Source organism: Dasypus novemcinctus, chromosome 19 (genome assembly GCF_030445035.2).
Source record: "Dasypus novemcinctus isolate mDasNov1 chromosome 19, mDasNov1.1.hap2, whole genome shotgun sequence".
NCBI classification, from domain to species: domain Eukaryota; kingdom Metazoa; phylum Chordata; class Mammalia; order Cingulata; family Dasypodidae; genus Dasypus; species Dasypus novemcinctus.
The window spans coordinates 33,307,667-33,327,278 of NC_080691.1; the positions used below are offsets into that span (position 1 = coordinate 33,307,667).

Consider the following 19,612-nt stretch of genomic DNA (forward strand, 5'->3'; position numbering starts at 1 on the left):
TCAAAACAAGTCCATTCTCCTTCATAACCTCCCAAATCCTCATTTCACTCTCCCAAACGTCTGTCTTCAATGACATCTCTTTGTTCTCCTCACAACCACCAACTCCCACCTCCAACAAACATTCAAGACTCCCACCCTCACCACACACATAGATACTGCCCAAACCCACAGGCCCTTTTCCGGATCCCCAAGAGGCAGGGACCCTCCAATTCTCCACCCAAAGCCCTTCCCCCAACCCCGGCCTCGCCCCCATCCAATCCCCCAACCGCCTCTTTCCTACCGCGACCACCCCTCATTGCGCCTCCTCTTCCCGGGCCCTCTCCTCTCTGTTTTGCCGCTTCCCGACACCCCCAGCCGCCTAGGGGCCCCACTCGTGGGCAGTGTCTTTCTCACCATGAAAAGTCGGAGGACGCGGGAGTGTCCAAACTCGGACTGAGAGAGGCAGGAAACACCCAGCTCGCGCTAGCCGAGGCGGAGGCGGGGCTGGGGTGGACTCTCCAACTACCCGCAAACCTACTTCCGCCCCGCTAAGGGCACCATCTTAAAGCGTCCGTAGGTCCCCTACACATGTGTGCTTTCCTTTCCTCTTCCCCGGCCGGCATGGGTTCTACTCCTCTTGCATAGGCCAAGGATTTATCCGGCTCTTAATGCTCTGCTCTTTCACTTTCCAGAGAATAGGATGAAAGCTCCGGAGGTATTTCCCTTACCCGGCACAAAGGCTATGCGGAACTGTTGTCTTCCGGAACTGGATACTTGTGTCTAGGCGGAGCTCTCAGCGCGAACACCCCGGGGCAAGATGGCGGCTGTGCTTTGGCCGCTGCCCCGTCCCTGGCAGAAGTCGGGGGGATCAGGCTGAGGCCACGGCAGCGGCAGCCCCGACCCCGAGCGCGGGGGCTCCAAGCCGGTAAAGGTCTACGGCTGGCGGGTAGCGAATGGGAACAGAGTCGGCGTGCGCCGGACGGTGGGGCCGGAGACTTCGAGAGAGGTGGCCCTGGGACCCTGTCCCCGCCTCCCAGGTCGGAGTGGCAGGTGCTGAGGGGTGGGTTTGGGGCTCCAGGGAGTCTCTCTGCGGTCCTTTCCACCTCTTTTCATCCCCAGGGGATAGACCTTTATAAACGAACTAATGCCAAGCAAGGGATTTGCTATTGAGGTTGTTGATGTCAAGAAAAGATTCCGGGCCTCCGGAGCCATCCAAACCGGAGTTCGAATTTTATTCACTCTCTGTGTGACCTAAAACGAGTACCCTCACCTCTCTGAGCCTCAGTTTCCGCCTCTGTGAGTACTAGACTTTTCTCAAAGGGATGTTGTATAATACTTTTTAGTGCCCTGCCAGGCACACAACGCTCAATAAAGGCAGCTATTGTTAATGACATCAATAAAGAAAATTCTGGACTTGGTTGAAATTTGACTCCAATTTGATCCCACGGGCAGCCTTGCTGTTTTGCTGTTCTGTGAGTTGGGGAGTCTCTGGGTTTTGTCCATTTCCTTGACAAATAAGTAATTGCTTTGGAATCAGAAGTGGATTCAAACACAGGGGCCCAGCAAGTCATGTCCTCTCTCTGTATCTCTTTTTTTTCCCATTAAAAGGTATAATTGATAATTGTACTCACCCAGATAGGACGGAGCCCTCATTAAATGATAGCTATTATTAATAATAGTCTGTCTAAGCCCTATTTCCTATTTAAAAGTTGAGATATGATAGCTGTTGAAAAGACAGTGTTGGCTAAATAAATGTGTGGTGTCTGGTTCATGGTTGGTCCTTAACAAATCTGGCTGCCCAGCTGTTTGCACCATATAGGAAGACTCTTCTTGGCTTCAGTCAGCGGTTAGTATTTATGGCATTTCACCTTTGGACAATACTTTCTGGATTGCTGAGCTCTTTTGTAGTTCTCCATGAGACTGGCCTCGGTTCTGTGTATCCACAGTCATTTGGACCCAGAAATGTATGATGTGGGGCAGGTCTCATGGGAATATAGAAAAGGTAGAGAGGAATCTAAGTCCTGTCCTCAAAGACAGGTATAAAAATCTTAGCTCTACCAATGGTTTAACTTGAATTCTGGGAGGTAATAAATGAGCTGCTTACAGGGTTGCCATTCTTATTAGATGAGATCATTCAGAAAGGTCTTGACACAAAGTGGGTACTCAGCTTAGTTTCCCTTTGCTTTCCAAATTATCTTGGCTACCACCAACCTCTTGTTTTCTGACCTTCCCATCTATATGATTCTTATTTTCCCAGCTGAATTTCCTTACGCTTCTTGGAGACAATACAATACAATACAATACAGTAAAGCTCACACACATGCTGTATACTTTCAGATTCCCCTTACTATTTTCACTTAATCCTAATCACAGTGCTGTGTTAACTAAATAAAGGTATGAGAAGGGTAAATATTTCATTTAATTTTTTTCGCAACCCAAGAAGTAGGTAATATTATCCTCAATTTACAGATAAGGAAACTGAGGCCTAGAAAGGATAAGAATCTTGGTAAAAATAAGAGGTAGACTCGGGACTAAAGAGGACCAAGGGCTACCTTCTCTGATCCAAGACTTTTTCCACTAGAGACAGCCTTTTCAGTCATTCCCCACAACATTTAGCAGAGTAAGTACTTAATAGATATTTGGTTATGTGTTTTATTTGATTGAAGTGTGGTAGGTGTTATGGGGCTAGAGGAGATGAATTTTTTTAAAAAAGATTTAGAAAAATGGCAAAGCATAGATTATCGTATGGTATAAAGAGAAGCCAACATATAGTATTGCTGAGGGTTTAATAATTTCAAGGAAGAGGTCTTAGTCTGGGAGGCCCCCTGGGAGAAGTGAACATTTCAAAGTTAAAGGTACTTAGTCACAATTTGGGTACAATCTTTTGTTTTTCCGTTTAGAAGAGCCTCCCTCTTCCCCTTCTGCCTCCACTGCCCGCTCCCTAAGGGAACTGTCTGCATGTAAGGAAGGAGCATACCATTGTGCTCCTGACTTGGGCCCTGTTCTTTTGCAACTCTTAAGAGCTTGAAGCTTTATACTCAGTCTAAATATCAGGGCTAGGGATTCATGAACCCAAGTGTGGGCTCGTGAATCTTAGCGTACCCAGGAATAGAAAAAAATTTAATGGATGAGGAATGGTGGAGGGTTTCAGCATTGTTTTGTACCCAAGGAACCTGAGTGTCTCTGTAGATGGGAGCCTCTGCTGAAAACTTTTAAGAAGAACCCACAAGTTTGTGTCTAAGAATAATATATCAGAATAATTTACTGTCCCCTCTGTCAGCCACCTCAATAGGCACTTGATATACATCATCCCATTTAGTCTTCATGATCGGCCTCTGAGCCAAGTTCTATTGTCTGCAATTAACAGAAGACAGGGAGGCTCTGAGACATCTCCCTGCAGTACTTGGTAGAGCTAGGAACTGACTCCGGCTCTGTATGACTCCAAAGCCTGTATGCCTACCACTGTGCCATGCTGCCTCACCATGTCCTTTCCATAGGAGCTTTAGAAAATAGAGACAGTTAAAAGAGCATATAAATTTCCCACAATTCTACTACCCCTATGCAACTACTCTTAACATGTAGATGTATTTCATCCTGGCCCTGTATTTATGTTTACATGTGTATTTTTCTCTTCGCTTATGTAATTGGGATCATCGATTCATAACCAGTCCTTTTTTTTTTTTCACTTCTAAGGCATAAACATTTTCCCAAGTTGTTAAAAATGTCAAACATAATTCTGAATGGCTTTTTAAACATTCTGCTGCCTCTAAGTGTTATTCTTGCTTACCATCCCAAAGCATGTAAAACTTTAGTTCTTATTTTGCAAAGGAAGCCACTGTATTTGAGATTATTTTCAACTGATTCCCTTTAACCCATGATGACTCTGGGAATACAGTCTTAACATTTAGACAAGTTGTTAATTAAAAAGGATACAAGGGTTGTTTTGAAAATAGGCACTACATTTATTACCTTAACTCAGTGAGGAAGATGTATGATTCCACACCAGTAAAATTTAGCCCTAAACATGGAATTTTACTTCTTCTTTTGCCAGAAAAGACAAACCTCTTTGAAGTGAGAAGCTGCCCTCAGCTGTGAGTCCTGTGCCAGATCACTAATGTTTACCTGGCATTTCTGCAGCACAGGCAGATCCTCAGGTGAGCTCTCCAGGCAGAGAGAGCAAATGGGTCAGAAGACCACCACTTTTTCCTCTCCAGTCTTCTCTCTCCCTCTCCTGTGGTCAGGGCTCTGTTAACCTTTTGAGAATTACTTATTTTGAAAATTACTGATGAAAGACTTGAAAAAGCCCCATTATTTGATAGCTGTGAATCAGTGTTGAGAATGTGCCACAAGGTTTCTTGATACATTGATATGAGAGTAGCTTAGCGTGAACTTTTTATTCTTGATGTTTTCACGTGGGTGCTCCTTGGAGTGAAATACCCTGATAAAGAGATTGTTTTATGGAAGTTTGGACTTCTGAACGATTCATTCCAGTGTGCTTAGAGTTGACTGACAAAGTTACCAAGCCAAGCACCTGAAGAAATCATCTCAATATGAGAGGTGCTCCATGGGCCAGTGCTGTATGCTCTAGGCTGCTAGCCAAAGTCATCCCTTTGGGAGAAGTTAGTTTCTGGTGATTTAGAGAAAAATGTATAATTTAGAGCCTCTGTTCAAAGAAGCAGAGATCATTGGACAGGAGCAGTTGTACTTTAAATTCTTCATAGTCCTTGGCTGAATTGGGAAAATCACTGTGGAATAAGTTACACATAAAGCCAAATAATTTTCAATTTAATGGACTGTCTTATATTCTAAAAGCATATACTTTTTGCTTTTTTTAATGTTAAAATAGCCACTGCTCTCCCCCCACCTCTCTTTTAAAATGAAGACTTTTATGTATTGGGCAGAAGGTAGGCACCAATAAATAATTGTTTAATGACTGGATAAATAAAATAATGGTGACCGAAAATAATTATGTTTAATTTTTCCCCCAAGCCTTAATTAGCAGAATAAAAGTTGATTGTCCAGTGTTGCCTTCCCAAATATTGTTTACCACTCCAGAAAATTCAAGTATCTGGAAACTTTTGACTTAAGAGATACCTGGTTTTAAGCTTTATGGTTGGAATTGATTCATTCATTAAACCTTTATAAAACCTGTATCAAGTGCTGTTCTAGGCAGTGGAGACATCATTAAGGAGGCATAGTCTTGGCCTTGATATAGTTGGTATGATAGGCTCTTTCTGTCTTAAGAAAATGCAATTATTTAACACTATATAAAGCATCCCCAGCCTTTGGTTAGTTGCATGAAAGAAGCTGATGGGAAGTTGGCACTTGGGCCAGGAGAGCTTTTAGTGTCTCAGAGGCAGCTGAGGGTCCTGAGAGCCTCTCTGCTGATTCCCTGGTCTTTATTCTTGAGCCCCTTTCTGTGAATGTTTTCTGCAGAATGATATACAACAGCCACTTGCTGATTTCCTTACAGGGTTTGTGCAGGGTTTGCAAACATGTTCACTGTATCCCAGACCTCAAGAGCATGGTTCATTGATAGAGCCCGCCAGGCCCGAGAGGAAAGGCTTGTGCAGAAGGAGCGGGAGCGGGCAGCTGTTGAGATTCAGGCCCATGTCCGGAGTTTTCTCTGTCGGAGACGACTGCAGAGAGAAATCAGGTGGGTGCCAGGAACTCTGTAGTGCATTTTTCTCTGGCTCCCCATTAATAGAAAATACATGCATTTACTCTTAGAGTACTTAAAAAGCCTTCCAACTGCTGTGAGCTCCTAATTAAAAATACACCCCCCTGTTTTCCCCCCACCCTTCCCTCCCTAGGAAAGAGATTGATGAGTTATTTACAGCAGATGACTCTGGGTCCAGTAAAAGAAGCGCACTTTGTATCTTTAAGATTGCCAGGAAACTGCTGTTCTTATTCAGAATTAAAGAAGATAATGAGGTAAAATAATAATAGGAAATGCACATAGTGCTTACCCTATGCCATGTCTTTTTGTAAGTATTTTATAATCATCCACATACTTAGTCCTTAAAGTCAATGATAAGAACTTTGGCATGCGCCATCCAAAAGGGCAGCCACTACTCAGCTCCAGTAGTAGTATACTGATACTCTCATTTTTTGAAGTGATGCTAGAAATCTGGATTTCCATATTCAGTGTTGTAATTTGCAAAAGTTGGCAGCTAATTTGAATTTTTTAAATCCTGCAAACCAAATAAAATGTGTCAGCTTGTACCTTTGGGGTTAGAAATAATCATCTTGGAAAACAAAATTCCAGGAAAGCAGCTATTACAATTATCTGTAATAGTAATAATGATAGTCTTAAGAAGACTAGCTACCACTGAGGAGTGCCTTCTGTGTCAGGCAGTTTACCAGCGGTTAAGCATTTGTTAGTGCTATTCCTCACATTTGGTTCTTTAGTAAATATGTATTGGGCACCTGCCTTGTGCCAGGCTACTCCTCTAGACCTAGGGCCCAAGCAGGGAACAAGGCAGGTAAAATCTCCTCCCTCATGAAGCTCATTGCCCAGCAAAAGAGAGAGAGAGGCGTGCATGGGCAGTGAACACACAATCACCTGATGAGAGGCAAGCTCAGAGTGAGCTTTTATAGAGGAGGAGACCACAGCTCAGTATGGTAAGTCACCACTTGTCCTGGGGGATCCAGATTGGTATAGCCAAAGTGTAATCTATTTTCCAGTTTCCATTGTCTTCCTATTGCATTTTAGAATAAAAGTAATGATACCACTATGTTTGGCTGATATCTGTGAAGCAAAAGTCAATATCCATCACCACCTAAAAAATGACAAATTGGAGAGCACAAACCCATGTAAGAGCTACTGATCTACAGGAATGGAAGTCCAGTTTGCCAGATTGCTTTTGTTTTTTGAAAAGGAACCCTAAACTGGGTTTTTTATTTGAAATCTACCCATTTCTGAAACATAATGCAGGTCAAGCAAAATGTATCTGTAGGGCTCATCCAGCCCATGGCCACCAGTTTGAGAACCCTTCCCTAGCTTTGCTGATCCTCAGTTTCCACATCAGTAAGAAAGAATTAAATATAATCACATAGGGGAGCAGATGTAGCTCAGTGGTTGAGTGCCAGCTTCCTACGAGGTCCTGAGTTCAATCTCCCATACCTCCTTAAAAAAAAAAAAAAGTGTGTATAAAATCAAGTATGTGAGTGACCTGGCAGAATGCTTTGGCACAGACCAGGTGCACACAGAGTACTTTCCCACTTCTTGATTAGTTCCAGGAATTTATAACCCCCATCCTCCCTCTCTGCAGAGGTTCGAGAAGCTATGCCGCTCCATCCTGAGCAGCATGGAGGCTGAGAATGAGCCCAAGGTAAGTGGGGACAGGAGCTGGGAAATTTCCCACAGGTACCCAAAAAGCTTTTCTTATTCAGAATTAGTACTTACCCTATGCCAGGTCTTTTTGTAAGTATTTCATAAACATTCAATATTCCTATTGAATATTATGACTTTGTTAATACACACATATGCAAATAAGTAATGGAGTGAAAACATTGATGTAAAGTACAAATGATTTCTTAATCTCTTTGCTAACAAAGAAGCTACCTTCTGCTTCTGCCACTTAATATGGAAACTTTACTGGGCTATTTTATCTTTGGGTTTAGTGTTAAAATAATTCCCATTTGCTGTTTATTCATCCCTACTGTCTTATCTGGCACTGGACCTACCTAAAATGTAAATATATTCCCTGTAACTGCCCATAACATTTCTTTTTCCTACTTGTAGGTATGGTATGTGTCCCTGGCTCTTTCCAAGGATCTTACACTCCTATGGATTAAACAGATCAAGGACATTCTGTGGTATTGTTGTGAGTTTCTTGAGCAACTCAAGGTAATAATAATAAAAAGTAAATATATTGTTCCCATTTTAGGTCTTTTGTGTATATTTTCAGAGTTCCTATCATTCCCTCACAGGTTATACCTTTGGTGATGTATCAGTAAGAGTTGAGTAAAGAATTATAAGTTTTAAAAAAGGTTTTTTTAATAAACAAGAAGAAGAAAAAATAAGTTGGCCCCTATTTTGGAGACAAGTTAGATACTGTTATCAACATGAGCCCTTCTTTAATGTACAAAACATTGAACACTGACCGCCACTTATCACAGTTTTGAAGTCTGTCTTCTTCCTTTATGTTCTTTTGGCGTAACGGATCCTTTATGGTCTGGTATACTAGTTAGACCTCATGTTACATGTACATAAACTTAACAGTGAACCAGCTAGTGATACAAAACAAGCTAAACAAGAAAGAGAATATTTTGTTTCTAATGGCAGCTGGGGATGACTAGAGCCAGGGACTGCCAGAATTCTCCCTCTCACTCTTTTCTCATCTCTGCCCTCTTCTGAGGTCACTTGCATCCTCTCTTGCCATAATCTTGGCAGCTGGTAGTTCTGGCTTCACGTCCTCACTCTGGACCAAAGAGGAAAGGGAGGCTTCCCTTGCTAGCCCCATTGGATCCTGCGTTCAACCCTGAACTGGTGACAGTGGCAAGAGAGATGGAGTACTGTGACTGGCCCAGCCTGGTCCCATACCTACCTTTCTGTTATGAGAAGGTGGGAAGGAGTGTGAGCTGATACAAACAGCAGCCACTTCTACTTTGCACGTAGGGAGGGAGAAGTTTCAGGAGCAGAGGCTTGACCAGGAACCAGGTAGTAGTTGAGGGATGAAGTGAATGGTTCCAGAGGCCCCAACAATCTGTTTCCAGCCATCTCTCGGCCATCCGTGAATGCTCTTGGCCACAACTGAGCCAAGGCAGTGCACCATCAGGGAGCCACATGAGCCGTCAGGTGAGGCATCACAGCTCAGAGCGGTGGTCTTCATACCCTGTGCCTTGGAGCCCCAGGGTTCCATCACAGCGCCTCAGGGCCACGTGGGTGGGTTCTTCCCATTCAGCCAGGCAGATCCCCCTTATCTGCTTTCTGTATCTGTGGTCCACAACAGATTTTTCTTTAAGGAGCGGCTCCTCTACTTTGAAAAAGTAAAAAAGTTGTTTTAAAGACACACACTTTAGGAGAAAAGAACACTGAGTCAGGGAGAACTGAAATTTATCCTCTACTGATTTCCCATATGACCTTGAACAAGTCACTTCCCCTCTTGTTTTCTGTGAACTAGATGGCCTCCAAGGTTCTTTCCAGGTATATACGTTATAGTGTCTCTGAGCCTATTTTCTAATCCTTTTGCTTGACCTGCTCTTGAGAAACAATGAACTATAAACAAGGTTACTATAATAACCAATATTTACATAGAGTTTTTTCTGTGCCAGGTCCCGTTCTCAGTGCTTTACATACATTAATCCACGTATTCCTCACAACAACCCTATGAAGAAAGCACTGTTACTAGTCCTCCCTGACAGGTGCAGAAACTGAGGTATAGAGAAGTTAAGAAACTTGCCCAAGATCAGACAGTCCCTGCTATGCTCTGTTGCATTTCTCCTCCATTGCTCCAGGGTTTATACATAAATATATTGAAAAAGCATGCCAGCCCTTGTCATCTTGTTCTCCAGGAAATCTTAGATCTCTGTCCCCGGGAGTATTTCACAGTCCTCAGGACCAGAGTGCCGAGACCCCTATCACTCAACTCCTAAAGTGGTCCTTCCACAAGAGAAAAAGAATAGAGACCTACAGATATCCTGACTTGTTTACTTGATCCTGAGTACACTCAGAAAAGTCGTAAAATGATGCTGCACTGTGTGGGATTGGAGGCCATGTTTCTTAATCTTGTCATTATTGTTTCCAGCCTGAAATCTTGCAAGACTCCAGACTCATCACCCTGTACCTCACGATGCTTGTCACTTTCACAGACACGTCCACGTGGAAAATTCTTCGGGGAAAAGGTCTCTGGGACTTGCTTCAAAATCTTTCCTCACTGGCATTTCCATAGAGAGCTTGGGGGATCTTTTCTCCTTTTTAAGAATCACTTTCATCACTAGACGCCTCAGGGAAGGCCCTCAGCGTGTGCCTTCAGATTGCATTGTAGCTTCTCCCTTCTTTGAATTTATGTTTAAAGGTGTGGGTTCCTCTGATCTTATGTTTTATAACTCCCACTGCACCTCGGCCTCCAAGTGATAATCATCTAAATCTTCTCATTGATTTCAAGAAATCATTAGGCAGCACATGATTCCACTTTGCCCATTAAATTTGCATTAGAAAGTAGACTTCTCCCCTGAAAGATGTCCTCAGTCCTGTGTATTCCATATATACATTTAAGGCATCCATTCACCAAATAGCCTACTCTGTGCCAGAGACTGTGCTAGATACTGGGGACGCAGGAGCAAGACAGAAAAGGCCTCTGCCCTAGAGTGGTTTTAGGTGCTGAACTGCTATGTGCTCTGCCCTGACACACAGAACTTAGAGTCTGGTGAGGAAGACAGACATGAAATAGAAGTCATTTTGCTCTGGATGGAAGGGCACAAGAGAAATGAGGTATTTTGTGAGGGAGGCTTTCCTGAGAAGTGGTGTCTGAACTGGGAGAAGGAGGGAGAATTAGACTTAACATCCTGAAGGGGAGGGAGGAGATTGTGAAAGCAGGGAAAATTGCATGTGCAAAGACCCTGCAGAGGGAAGGGGGGTTTGTTTCAGGCATGATCCTGGACTCTGGGGATGGTGGTGGAGTAAAACTGGTAAGTTCTGGGCACTGCTCGGGAGCTTGTATCCCATGGGGAGAGGAGGCAACTAGAGAGTAGAAAGGACCAGGCCCTGAGAGGGTAACAGAAAAGGTGCTGGGGGAGCTCAGAGGCCATAGATGCTATTTCTGGCCAGAGGAATGAGAGGACCTGTCCTCTAAGAGGTGACACTTGAGCCAGGCCTGCCAGGAGATGGAATTCCCAATGTGTAACATCGCCCTGAGCTCTCGCAGCAGCGCTAAGGGGAGTAGAAAGGCAAGCAAGAGGTGTACTCCTTGCCTTGCAGCCTTGGACCTGGGTGTGATTTTCTGTCACATGAAAATTGTTCACATTATGGTCAGATATTGTGCTCAGACTTGTTTCTTCACCTAGGCGAGAGTCTTCGACCAGCCCTGAACCACATTTGTGCAAATATAATGGGCCATCTCAACCAGCGTGGATTCTATTCTGTGCTGCAGGTCTGTGACCGTGTCCCCTCCAATGTGACCACCACATTCTGCAACACCCGACCTTGCGTTTTTTAGATGGGGTTTCAGCATATCTGATGCCTTCCTTGCAGAAACACTCTTTGGCAAAAGAGCGTAAAGCCCAGCATTCCCTTCTCCCTCCCCTTTCCTGGGGTCCCTCGTGTTTCAGGCAGAGGGGCTGGCAGGTCTGGAAGCCTTTAATACTCGGGGGCTGGGCATCCAGCCACTTGACATTTAGATCAGGGGGAGCCCTAGGACTTGTTTTCCTCTGGTTCCTTTGTGGTCAGTGTCTAGAATTCTTTGTCCCCCTGTGTCCTTGAACAGCCTTTTGTCCACTCTGTACCTTATTGTGCCAACTTTTAACTCCAGGGAATCGTCAGAAGCCTAAAAAGTACTTTGCTTAGAAAGTGTTCTGAGATTCTGAAGGTTTAAAAGTAGCACTGACGGAGCCCTTCCTTATGCCAGGCACCACGATGGGCAGGTTCCTTTACTTGGTTTCATTTTATCCTCACAGCAACCATGTGAGGTGGTATCATGGCAAACAGTGATATTAGCCACAGTTTATCTCAGTAGAAGAAGCATATACTCAACACCAGTAACTGAACTGTTTCTAAAATAATGTGGTGTCTTGAGAATATTCCTTTTATCAATTAGGAGTATTTTCTAACTTCATTGTAAAAACTTTAAATTTTAATATTCAAAATAAAGAAAGGGTGATATAATGAACCCCCACACCCATTACTTTTCTCCTCCATCCTGTTTAGAAAACATTCCAGTACAGTTGTATTATCTAAAGCACCCATGTGACTTTTAGGCTTCTTTTTGGTATATAAGTAAATTTAAAGTAGGAATCCTCCCTGACTAGTTAAAATGTCCTTTTCAGATACTGTTAACACGTGGCCTGGCAAGGCCCCGGCCTTCTCTGTCCAAAGGCACTTTAACTGCAGCTTTTTCTCTGGCGTTGCGGTGAGTAAGAAACCATAGGCTTCTGAATACTTCTCTTGGCTGTCCTTTCTCCCGTGGTTCTTATTAGCTGTGGGCTAATTAATTACTTATGTAAAAATTAATTACTTATGTTTTGCCAGTGGCCAGGAAGCAATCATTTTTCCTTTTGAGTTTTTAATTGACAAAATAAAGGAGCCATAAGAGCTGGAGGAGGCCCAGCAAAGGGCAGAGTAAAAAGATTTAAGGGAATAGCAGGTCAAACAGTTTTATGAGCATGGATAATAAAGTATTAGGATTCTGTGGACCTTAGAGCATACACCTTCATTTATTCAGTTTGGAGATGTAAAGTATATAAGAAGCCAGATATTTCTCTATACAGTCATATTTGTAATTCTGAGAACTGCCAAATGTTAAAAAGTTCTACTTGTTAATAGGCTTGGAACATTCTTAAACTGTTGAAGGAACACTAACTTGGGGAGATGTTATTAAGAGGTCCAGAAAGAAAGAGTGTCATTGTCAAAAACCTTCCAGCTTTGTCCCCTCCTGCTAACCGACAGTTCACCTTAGTGCCGAAAGCTCTGAGAAGTCCTGCAGTAGGAAGGCCCTTTGGTGCCTGTATAACCTGTTTGACCAAACATATCAGCACATAGAAGACACCTGCCCTGTTTTTGAATGATGTAACGTGTCTGTTAATATCCTAGGAAATAATTTTTCACAGAACACCACTTTGGTAAATGACAGTTTAGAGTAGGCGTCAGCAAACATTTTCTGTAATGGGTCGGATAAAGTAAATATTTTGTCCTTTGTAGGCTATATGGCTTCAGTTATATGATTTTTTTTCTTCTGCCTAAGGAATTGTTTGGTCCAGTTTTAAATCCTTTTAACATGTGGGAAATAACTTGATTCTCTTAGTTCACTCAGTTGAGATCAGTGAGATAAGTTTGATTGCTCAGCCTCATGTAGACAAATGGTTAATGTAGACACTGATATTTTGAACCTTTCAACCTCATAAATGTTCTTGTCCCCAGAATGGTGTTCTTGAAAGTAAAAGTTTATAATAGGAATTCTGACCAGTAACATCTGCTCATCACCATTGGAGCATATTAGATAGAAGACATAGTTTTGCCCTGGAATTGTTATTCCTATCTTTTTTTCCCCTTCTGTATGGCTTCTGGATGTGTGTTTTTTAATATTTTATATTTTTATAAAGTATGTAAATATTTTATATACTTATATTTAACTTTAAACTTTATCAAGGTATAATTCACATACCATAAAGTTCACCCCTTTAAATATACATTCACTGCTTTTTAAAATATTCAGAGTTGTACAGTCATCACCCAAATCAGTTATAACTTTTTTTTTCTGGAGGTACCAGCGCAGGGGATTGAACCTGGGACCTCATATGTGGGAAGCTGGTGCTCAACCACTGAGCTACACTGGCTCCCCTCAAATCAATTATAGAACATTTTCATCACCACAAAAAGAAACCCTGTACCCGTTAGCAGTCACTCCCCATTGCCCCCAAACCTCCTTCTCCTGTGCTAGACAACAGCTATCTACTTTCTGTTTCTATAGCTTTGCCTACTCTCTGTAGTTTATATAAATGGAATCATACACTACATAGCCTTTTATGTTTGGCTTCTTTCACTTACAGCCTTTAGTTGCCCCAGGGGGCTCCTGAGGCTTAATTTCCTGGGGCATGAGGCGGTCGGTAGGGTTGTTCTCTTGTTCCAGGCACACATGCTGACTGAAGTGATCTGTCTGTGTCTAGCCCTGTGGTTGCTGCACAATTTTCAGACAATCTGACCCGGCCATTCCTCACCCACATCATGGCCGTGCCTGCTCTCGTGTCTCATCTCAGCACACTGACCCCCGAGGTAAGTGGGCTCTGTGAATTCCCACAATAACCGATTTTTAAATGAACTCTGCTTGTTCTGATTCTGCTTTTCTTCTTAGAAGTTTGAAAGTAAAATGTCTTCTCTGCTACTTTCTATCCTTCTCTTTACTTTACGTACAAACCAGTAGCCACTGTAGACACAAGGCAGCAGGCTCTCACCTTTCTCTCTTCTGCATGGTCAGCAGCATATTAGAGCTAGTGAATGACCTGCAGGTGATTAATTGCATGTTTTAGTGGGAAGCTCTTTAACTGTTTGCAATTGTTTGCAGCGCCTCGCTGTTTTAGAATCTCATGACATGCTTCGTAAATTCATCATATTTTTAAGAGATGAAGATCGATGCCGTGACGTATGTGAAAGTTTAGAAGGCTGCCATACACTTTGTCTAATGGGTGAGTAGCTATGACTAGAATTTGAGTGTGTTTTGGGTATGAGAAAAAGCCCGTGTTGTGCTTCTCACCCTTTGTAGAGATCAAGAGTTGGTATTAGCAACAGCTGGAAGTGCTTACAATAAAAGATGAGTAGGGAAACGGATGTGACTCAAGTAATTGGGCTCAAATCTACCATATAAGAGGACTAGGGTTCAATACCCAGGGCCTCTTGGCCCATGTGGTGAGTTAGCCCACGCAGAGTGCTGCCCCACTCAAGGAGTGCCGCCCCATGCAGGCGTGCCCCCCGTGCAAGGAGTGCAGCCCGCCCCGGAGTGGTGCTGCCCACACAGAGAGCTGATGCAGCAAGATTACACAACAAAAAGAGACACAGAGAAGAGACAATATGAGACGCAACCAACTAGGGAGCTGAGGTGGTGCAAGAGAATGATCCCCTCTCTCTCACTCCGGAAGGTCCCAGGATGGGTTCCTGGAGCCACCTAATGAGAATACAAGCAGACGCAGAACTACAGTGAATGGACACAGACAGCAGACAACAGGGAGGAAGAGGAGAGAAATAAATAAAATAAAATTGAAAAAAATTAATAAAAGCCATGTGGAAAATAGGCCAATTTGAGGGGGTAGGGTGGTTGAGTGACTATAAAAAAAAAAACATTAAATTTCAGCTCTTAGCTTCCTGGCTGCCAGGGAGAAAAATGAAAATATGGAGAATTGCCTGGATAGTTCTTCTCTCAAGAAATGGGAGGGAGCAGACAGGTGGGGCTTAGAGCCCAGGAGCGCCTGCTTCATCTGTTTTACAAATAGGCTTTTGTATGAAGAAAAGGTTTGTGAATTAAAAATCAGAGGTACATAATTCTCATTGCCTAATAAACTTATTTTGGATAGAAAAATTTCCCTAGGCCTAAATTTTAAGGGGGAGTTTATTATGGAAGTCCTCAAAAAAGGGTTATTAAGTAATTGGTGAACATTGAATAATGGTGATTGCCCAGGACTTTCTGATGTTCTTTGAAAGGTTATTTACATGGACCTTTGATTTTAAAATGTTAATATATATTCATTTGTACAATGAATATATATTGCTCTTGTAATGAGATGAAACAAGAGAAGCTGGAAGAGAAAAGGAAGAAAAAAAGTGAAGCAGAGGACAGAGAGGTAGGAGAGAAATGTTAATATAATATTAAAATGTAATAATAAGTACCCCATACCTGTGTATGCCTGACATTCCATGTTACTTCATGTAACCCTCACATTGAGATCATTTTTCCAATTTGATAAATGAGGAAACTGAGATTTGAAAGGTGAGGTGAAAGTCACGCAGCTCATCTGTGGCAGAGCCAAGATTTGAAGCCAGGTTGACCTATTTCTGAAGTCTGGGTTTTTATCCCTTTATCGCACTGCAGCCCCATTTTGACAGATATGTCTCCACGTGGAATTTTTTTTTGCACATGAGGCATGGCTGCCTGAGCCAGAGGCAGAGAGCAGAACTGGAAGGTCCAGGGCCTGTTTGCTTGCTCAGGCCCATCACACACTGCCTTCTCTCTCTAGGCAACCTCTTACATTTGGGCTCCCTCAGCCCCAGAGTACTAGAGGAGGAGACTGATGGGTTTGTGAGTTTGCTCACCCAGATGCTGTGCTACTGTCAGAAGTACGTGTCGCAGAAGAAATCCAACCTGACCCACTGGCACCCTGTCCTTGGCTGGTTCTCCCAATCTGTGGACTATGGGTGAGTCTTGGAGGCAAATCAATGTCTTTCTTTCTCCTCCTACCTCTCTCTCCTCTGCTTCCCCCTTTTTTCTTTCTTCCTTCCAGCTTCTGTTGTTTTGTCTCTTACTAGAAAACTGACATATATTCATTGTATAAAATAGAGATAAGACCAAAAGAGAACAAAACCATTCTTTAATCCTACTACCCAAAGACAACCTCTGTGGACATCCTTTCAGTCTTTTTCCCTCTATAAATAATGATAAATAGTTTTTTGCAAAAATGTGATCATGTTAGTTTGTAACTTGTTCTTTTCATTTAATTAAGTGTGGACCTTTTCTTTTGATATCTTTTCTTCCATGTAACTGTTACTGATTACCTAGACTGCCATATTTTGGATATACTAAAAAAAGACGAATGATTCATTGGGAATTGATGTCAACCCAGATCCTTTTCCAGAGGCAGGGTCTAAATTTTTAGAAAATCTAATTAAAAACTAAAATTAAAAATTTGAACACTAGTCTAAATGAATAGAGAGTAAGTAAGGCAGCATCATGAATTTGAAAACTTGCACCCTGGGCTGAGATGAAGAGGCACCCTGGAGCTAAGGCATCTGTAAATGCTAGTTCTGGCCATCAGTCAGGTGGAACTGACTTGCATGATCTCTTCCTGCTCTCTCCTAGCCTTAATGAGTCAATGCCCTTGATCACCAAACAGCTACAGTTCCTGTGGGGTGTGCCCCTCATCCGGATCTTCTTCAATGACATCCTGAGCAAGAAGCTGCTGGAGAACCAGGAGACGGCCCATGTGCAACCAGCGTCCCCTCAGAATGTGCTTCCAGTGAAGAGTGAGTGGCTGGAGGAGGCCTGAGCCTGAGCCCCTGCTTCCCTCAAGTGTACCTCCTGTTTGCTCTGTGTGGATACCCCACTTCTACAACTCTATGGGTTCTGGAGTTAAGTGATACAGTAAAAGAATCCCCTGTGAGAATTGAATATGCCTGCTTTGTTCTGAGAAATTTTCTGAGATTGTGGAGAGGTTTTTAGAGTTTACCTAAAAACCTGTTGTTAATGTTTTTCTTGTTTATCCCAAAGAGGCAACTGGAACCAAACCAGCAGTTCCACTCTCAGGCTCTAGCTGTAAATTAGTAGCTTTATTGAGGTGCTCTTCCCTGTACGGGGTGGAATTTGGCAGATGGCTGGATTTCTGCTCACACATTTCTTCTCTCCATGCCAGATCTTCTAAAGCGTGCATTTCAGAAGTCTGCATCAGTTCGGAATATTCTCAGGCCTGTTGGGGGTAAACGCGTTGACTCTGCAGAAGTACAGAAGGTTTGCAACATCTGTGTCCTCTACCAGACCTCGCTGACAACTCTAACCCAGATTCGGTTACAGATACTCACAGGTCTGGAGTCCCAAGCCATCTTTTTCCATCTCTAAAATTTGGCCAACAGTTCTTAGAAAAAGTAGATTTTCTTTTGACTTCCTTGACTCAGAAAATAAATTTTGAAGGAGGTTACTTTTGAGCTATTCTTATTAGAAATGGATTCCCCTCAGTTAAATAGCTCAAACTAACCTCAGTCATAGCATTTTCATTTTTTTCTTTACCTATTATTTCATTATGAGATACAAATTTATTTTTTATTTAGAGAAGTTGTAGGTTTACAGAACAATCATGCAGAAAATCCAGTTCCCAAATTGCATATACACATATCCTTATCCCACTGGACTTTTTCCCTATTATTAACACTTTGCGTTAGGGTGTGCCTTTGTTAAAATTAATGGAAGAATGTTACTATAATTGTGCTATTAATTATAGTCCATAATTTACATTAGGGTTCACTCTGTGAGTGGTCATATGGTTGGGATTTTTTTTCAATTTTCTAATAACATACAACCTAAAATCTTCCCTTTTAATGATATTAAAATATATAATTCAGTGGTGTTAGTTATACCCAGATGGTTGCACCAAGGTCAAATTCTGGAAGGGAAAGCCAGAGAAGATTTACCTGGTTCAGTTTTTCAGGGTGCCACTGTGACACACAGGTATCACAGTATGCCCAAAGGGCGATTCTGCTCTCTCCAGAACCAGAACAGGGACCCGTGGTGGGAGTGCAGGTTGGCGCCACACCACTCCGGGGAGGGCTTAGGAGGCACCAGCAAAGACACGGTGAGCTTCTCTTACCATTTTTTTAAAGATTTATTTTATTTGTTTATTTCTCTTTACCCCTTGTTGTTGTTCACTTGCTGAGTCTGTTTGTCTTCCTTGTTTCTTTAGGAGGCACTGGGAGCCGAACCCAGGTCCTCCAATGTGGGAGGGAGGCGTCTGATTGCTTAAGCCACCTCCGCTCCCTGCTTTGTGTGTCTCTCATTCTGTTTTTCCTCCCCACATCTCTTGTTGCGTCAGCTCACCATGCCTGCCCATCACATTAGTTTGCTGTCTTCTTTAGGAGGCACTGGGAACCTCTGTTCCCTGCTCTGTTGTGTCTCCCATTATGTTCTTTTATTTTTGGGTCTCTTGTTGTGTCAGCTTGCCACACTTGCCCATCATGTCAGTTCACTGTCTTCCTTAGGAGGTACCAGGATCCGAACCAGCGACCAGCTCAGTCACCTGAGACACATCCACTTCCCTCTCTTATCATTTTTAAAACACATGTTCTTGATGAGGCACTCACCTAGTTCCTGCAATGCTCTATTTTCCAGAGTTTTGAGGAAGATGGTTCTACCAGTTTTTGCTAGTTGTTCAAAACTTCTGTGGGGAAATAGAGCCCTGAAGTGCCTTACGCTGCCGTCTTGGTCAACCAGATTAAAAAATTACTTTTTAAAAGTTATTATATTTTTCTGAATATAAAGACAGTACGTGTTCACCATAAAAAGCTAGAAAACAGAGGAAAGCAGAAAGCAGAAAATTTATACCATTCTTAATGCTGTAATCCAAAGATAACCACCTATGTTTAAGTAGATATGGTAGATAACATATATATTTAAATTGGAATATGTAGTTTTATCTTTCTCTTTTCGTTAGTCATTTTATAAGCATTTTATCATGTCAGATCCTTCAAGTGTCATTTTAATTGTGTACTATTCACCTCATTGGTCTGTGTCCATTGTTGTCCTTTTTAGCTGAGCAAGGAAGAAAGTCCCCTGCTCTGAGCCCAGAATTAGGCCATGAGGGCTTGTAAGTTGCAGCACAGTTTATTGGTATGAATTGGTGTTATGAATACAGAAGGCCTTTGTAAGCCATTAAGGCTATTTGAAAGGGTTAAGAATGTCTCTCCTCCATTTTACGTTTTTTAAAATCCTAAGTTGCTGCTTCTTCCCTGTTTCATATTTATTTATTCATTCTTCAAGTATTTATAGAGTATTTACATGTGCAGGCATTGAGGATACAGAGGTAAACAAGGTAGCCAAGGTCCCTGTTCCCAGGGAATTGTATTCTAGGAATAGGGAGGCCAACAAATAATAAGCAAGTAAAACTATTTTTTTTTTTTTATAATTTTTTTATTTTTTATTGACTTTGTAATAATATTACATTAAAAATATATATGTGAGGTCCCATTCAACCCCACCCCCCCACCCCCCCTCTCCCCCCCCCCCAA

At 42.5% G+C, this 19,612-nt stretch overlaps 2 protein-coding genes across 18 annotated transcripts in view; one reads left to right on the top strand and one right to left on the bottom strand.

The window, feature by feature from the left end:
- KCTD10 (potassium channel tetramerization domain containing 10) overlaps nucleotides 1-622 on the bottom strand; it is a 29,195-nt gene extending 28,573 nt beyond the window's left edge. Inside the window, exon 1 of one of the 2 annotated variants that reach the window (XM_004478457.5) lies at nucleotides 394-622. In XM_004478457.5, coding sequence (XP_004478514.1) covers nucleotides 394-396 — 3 coding nt within the window. In that variant the 5' untranslated portion in view covers nucleotides 397-622. The remainder of the gene's footprint in view (nucleotides 1-393) is intronic. The other variant, XM_004478456.5, reaches the window with a different exon arrangement.
- The window catches only part of UBE3B (ubiquitin protein ligase E3B), a 51,207-nt gene continuing 32,124 nt past the window's right edge, over nucleotides 530-19,612 (top strand). The window contains exons 1-16 of one of the 16 annotated variants that reach the window (XM_012519628.4): nucleotides 792-904; nucleotides 1,099-1,275; nucleotides 4,031-4,133; nucleotides 5,453-5,635; nucleotides 5,793-5,913; nucleotides 7,254-7,313; nucleotides 7,727-7,831; nucleotides 9,732-9,828; nucleotides 10,990-11,075; nucleotides 11,968-12,050; nucleotides 13,804-13,909; nucleotides 14,199-14,319; nucleotides 15,862-16,039; nucleotides 16,701-16,864; nucleotides 17,251-17,418; nucleotides 18,100-18,183. In XM_012519628.4, coding sequence (XP_012375082.1) covers nucleotides 5,475-5,635; nucleotides 5,793-5,913; nucleotides 7,254-7,313; nucleotides 7,727-7,831; nucleotides 9,732-9,828; nucleotides 10,990-11,075; nucleotides 11,968-12,050; nucleotides 13,804-13,909; nucleotides 14,199-14,319; nucleotides 15,862-16,039; nucleotides 16,701-16,864; nucleotides 17,251-17,418; nucleotides 18,100-18,183 — 1,534 coding nt within the window. In that variant the 5' untranslated portion in view covers nucleotides 792-904; nucleotides 1,099-1,275; nucleotides 4,031-4,133; nucleotides 5,453-5,474. Of the gene's footprint in view, nucleotides 1,276-4,030; nucleotides 4,134-5,452; nucleotides 5,636-5,792; nucleotides 5,914-7,253; nucleotides 7,314-7,726; nucleotides 7,832-9,731; nucleotides 9,829-10,989; nucleotides 11,076-11,967; nucleotides 12,051-13,803; nucleotides 13,910-14,198; nucleotides 14,320-15,861; nucleotides 16,040-16,700; nucleotides 16,865-17,250; nucleotides 17,419-18,099; nucleotides 18,184-19,612 lie in introns of all 16 variants that reach the window. The other 15 variants (XM_058281522.2, XM_058281520.2, XM_012519629.4 and 12 more) reach the window with 15 other exon arrangements.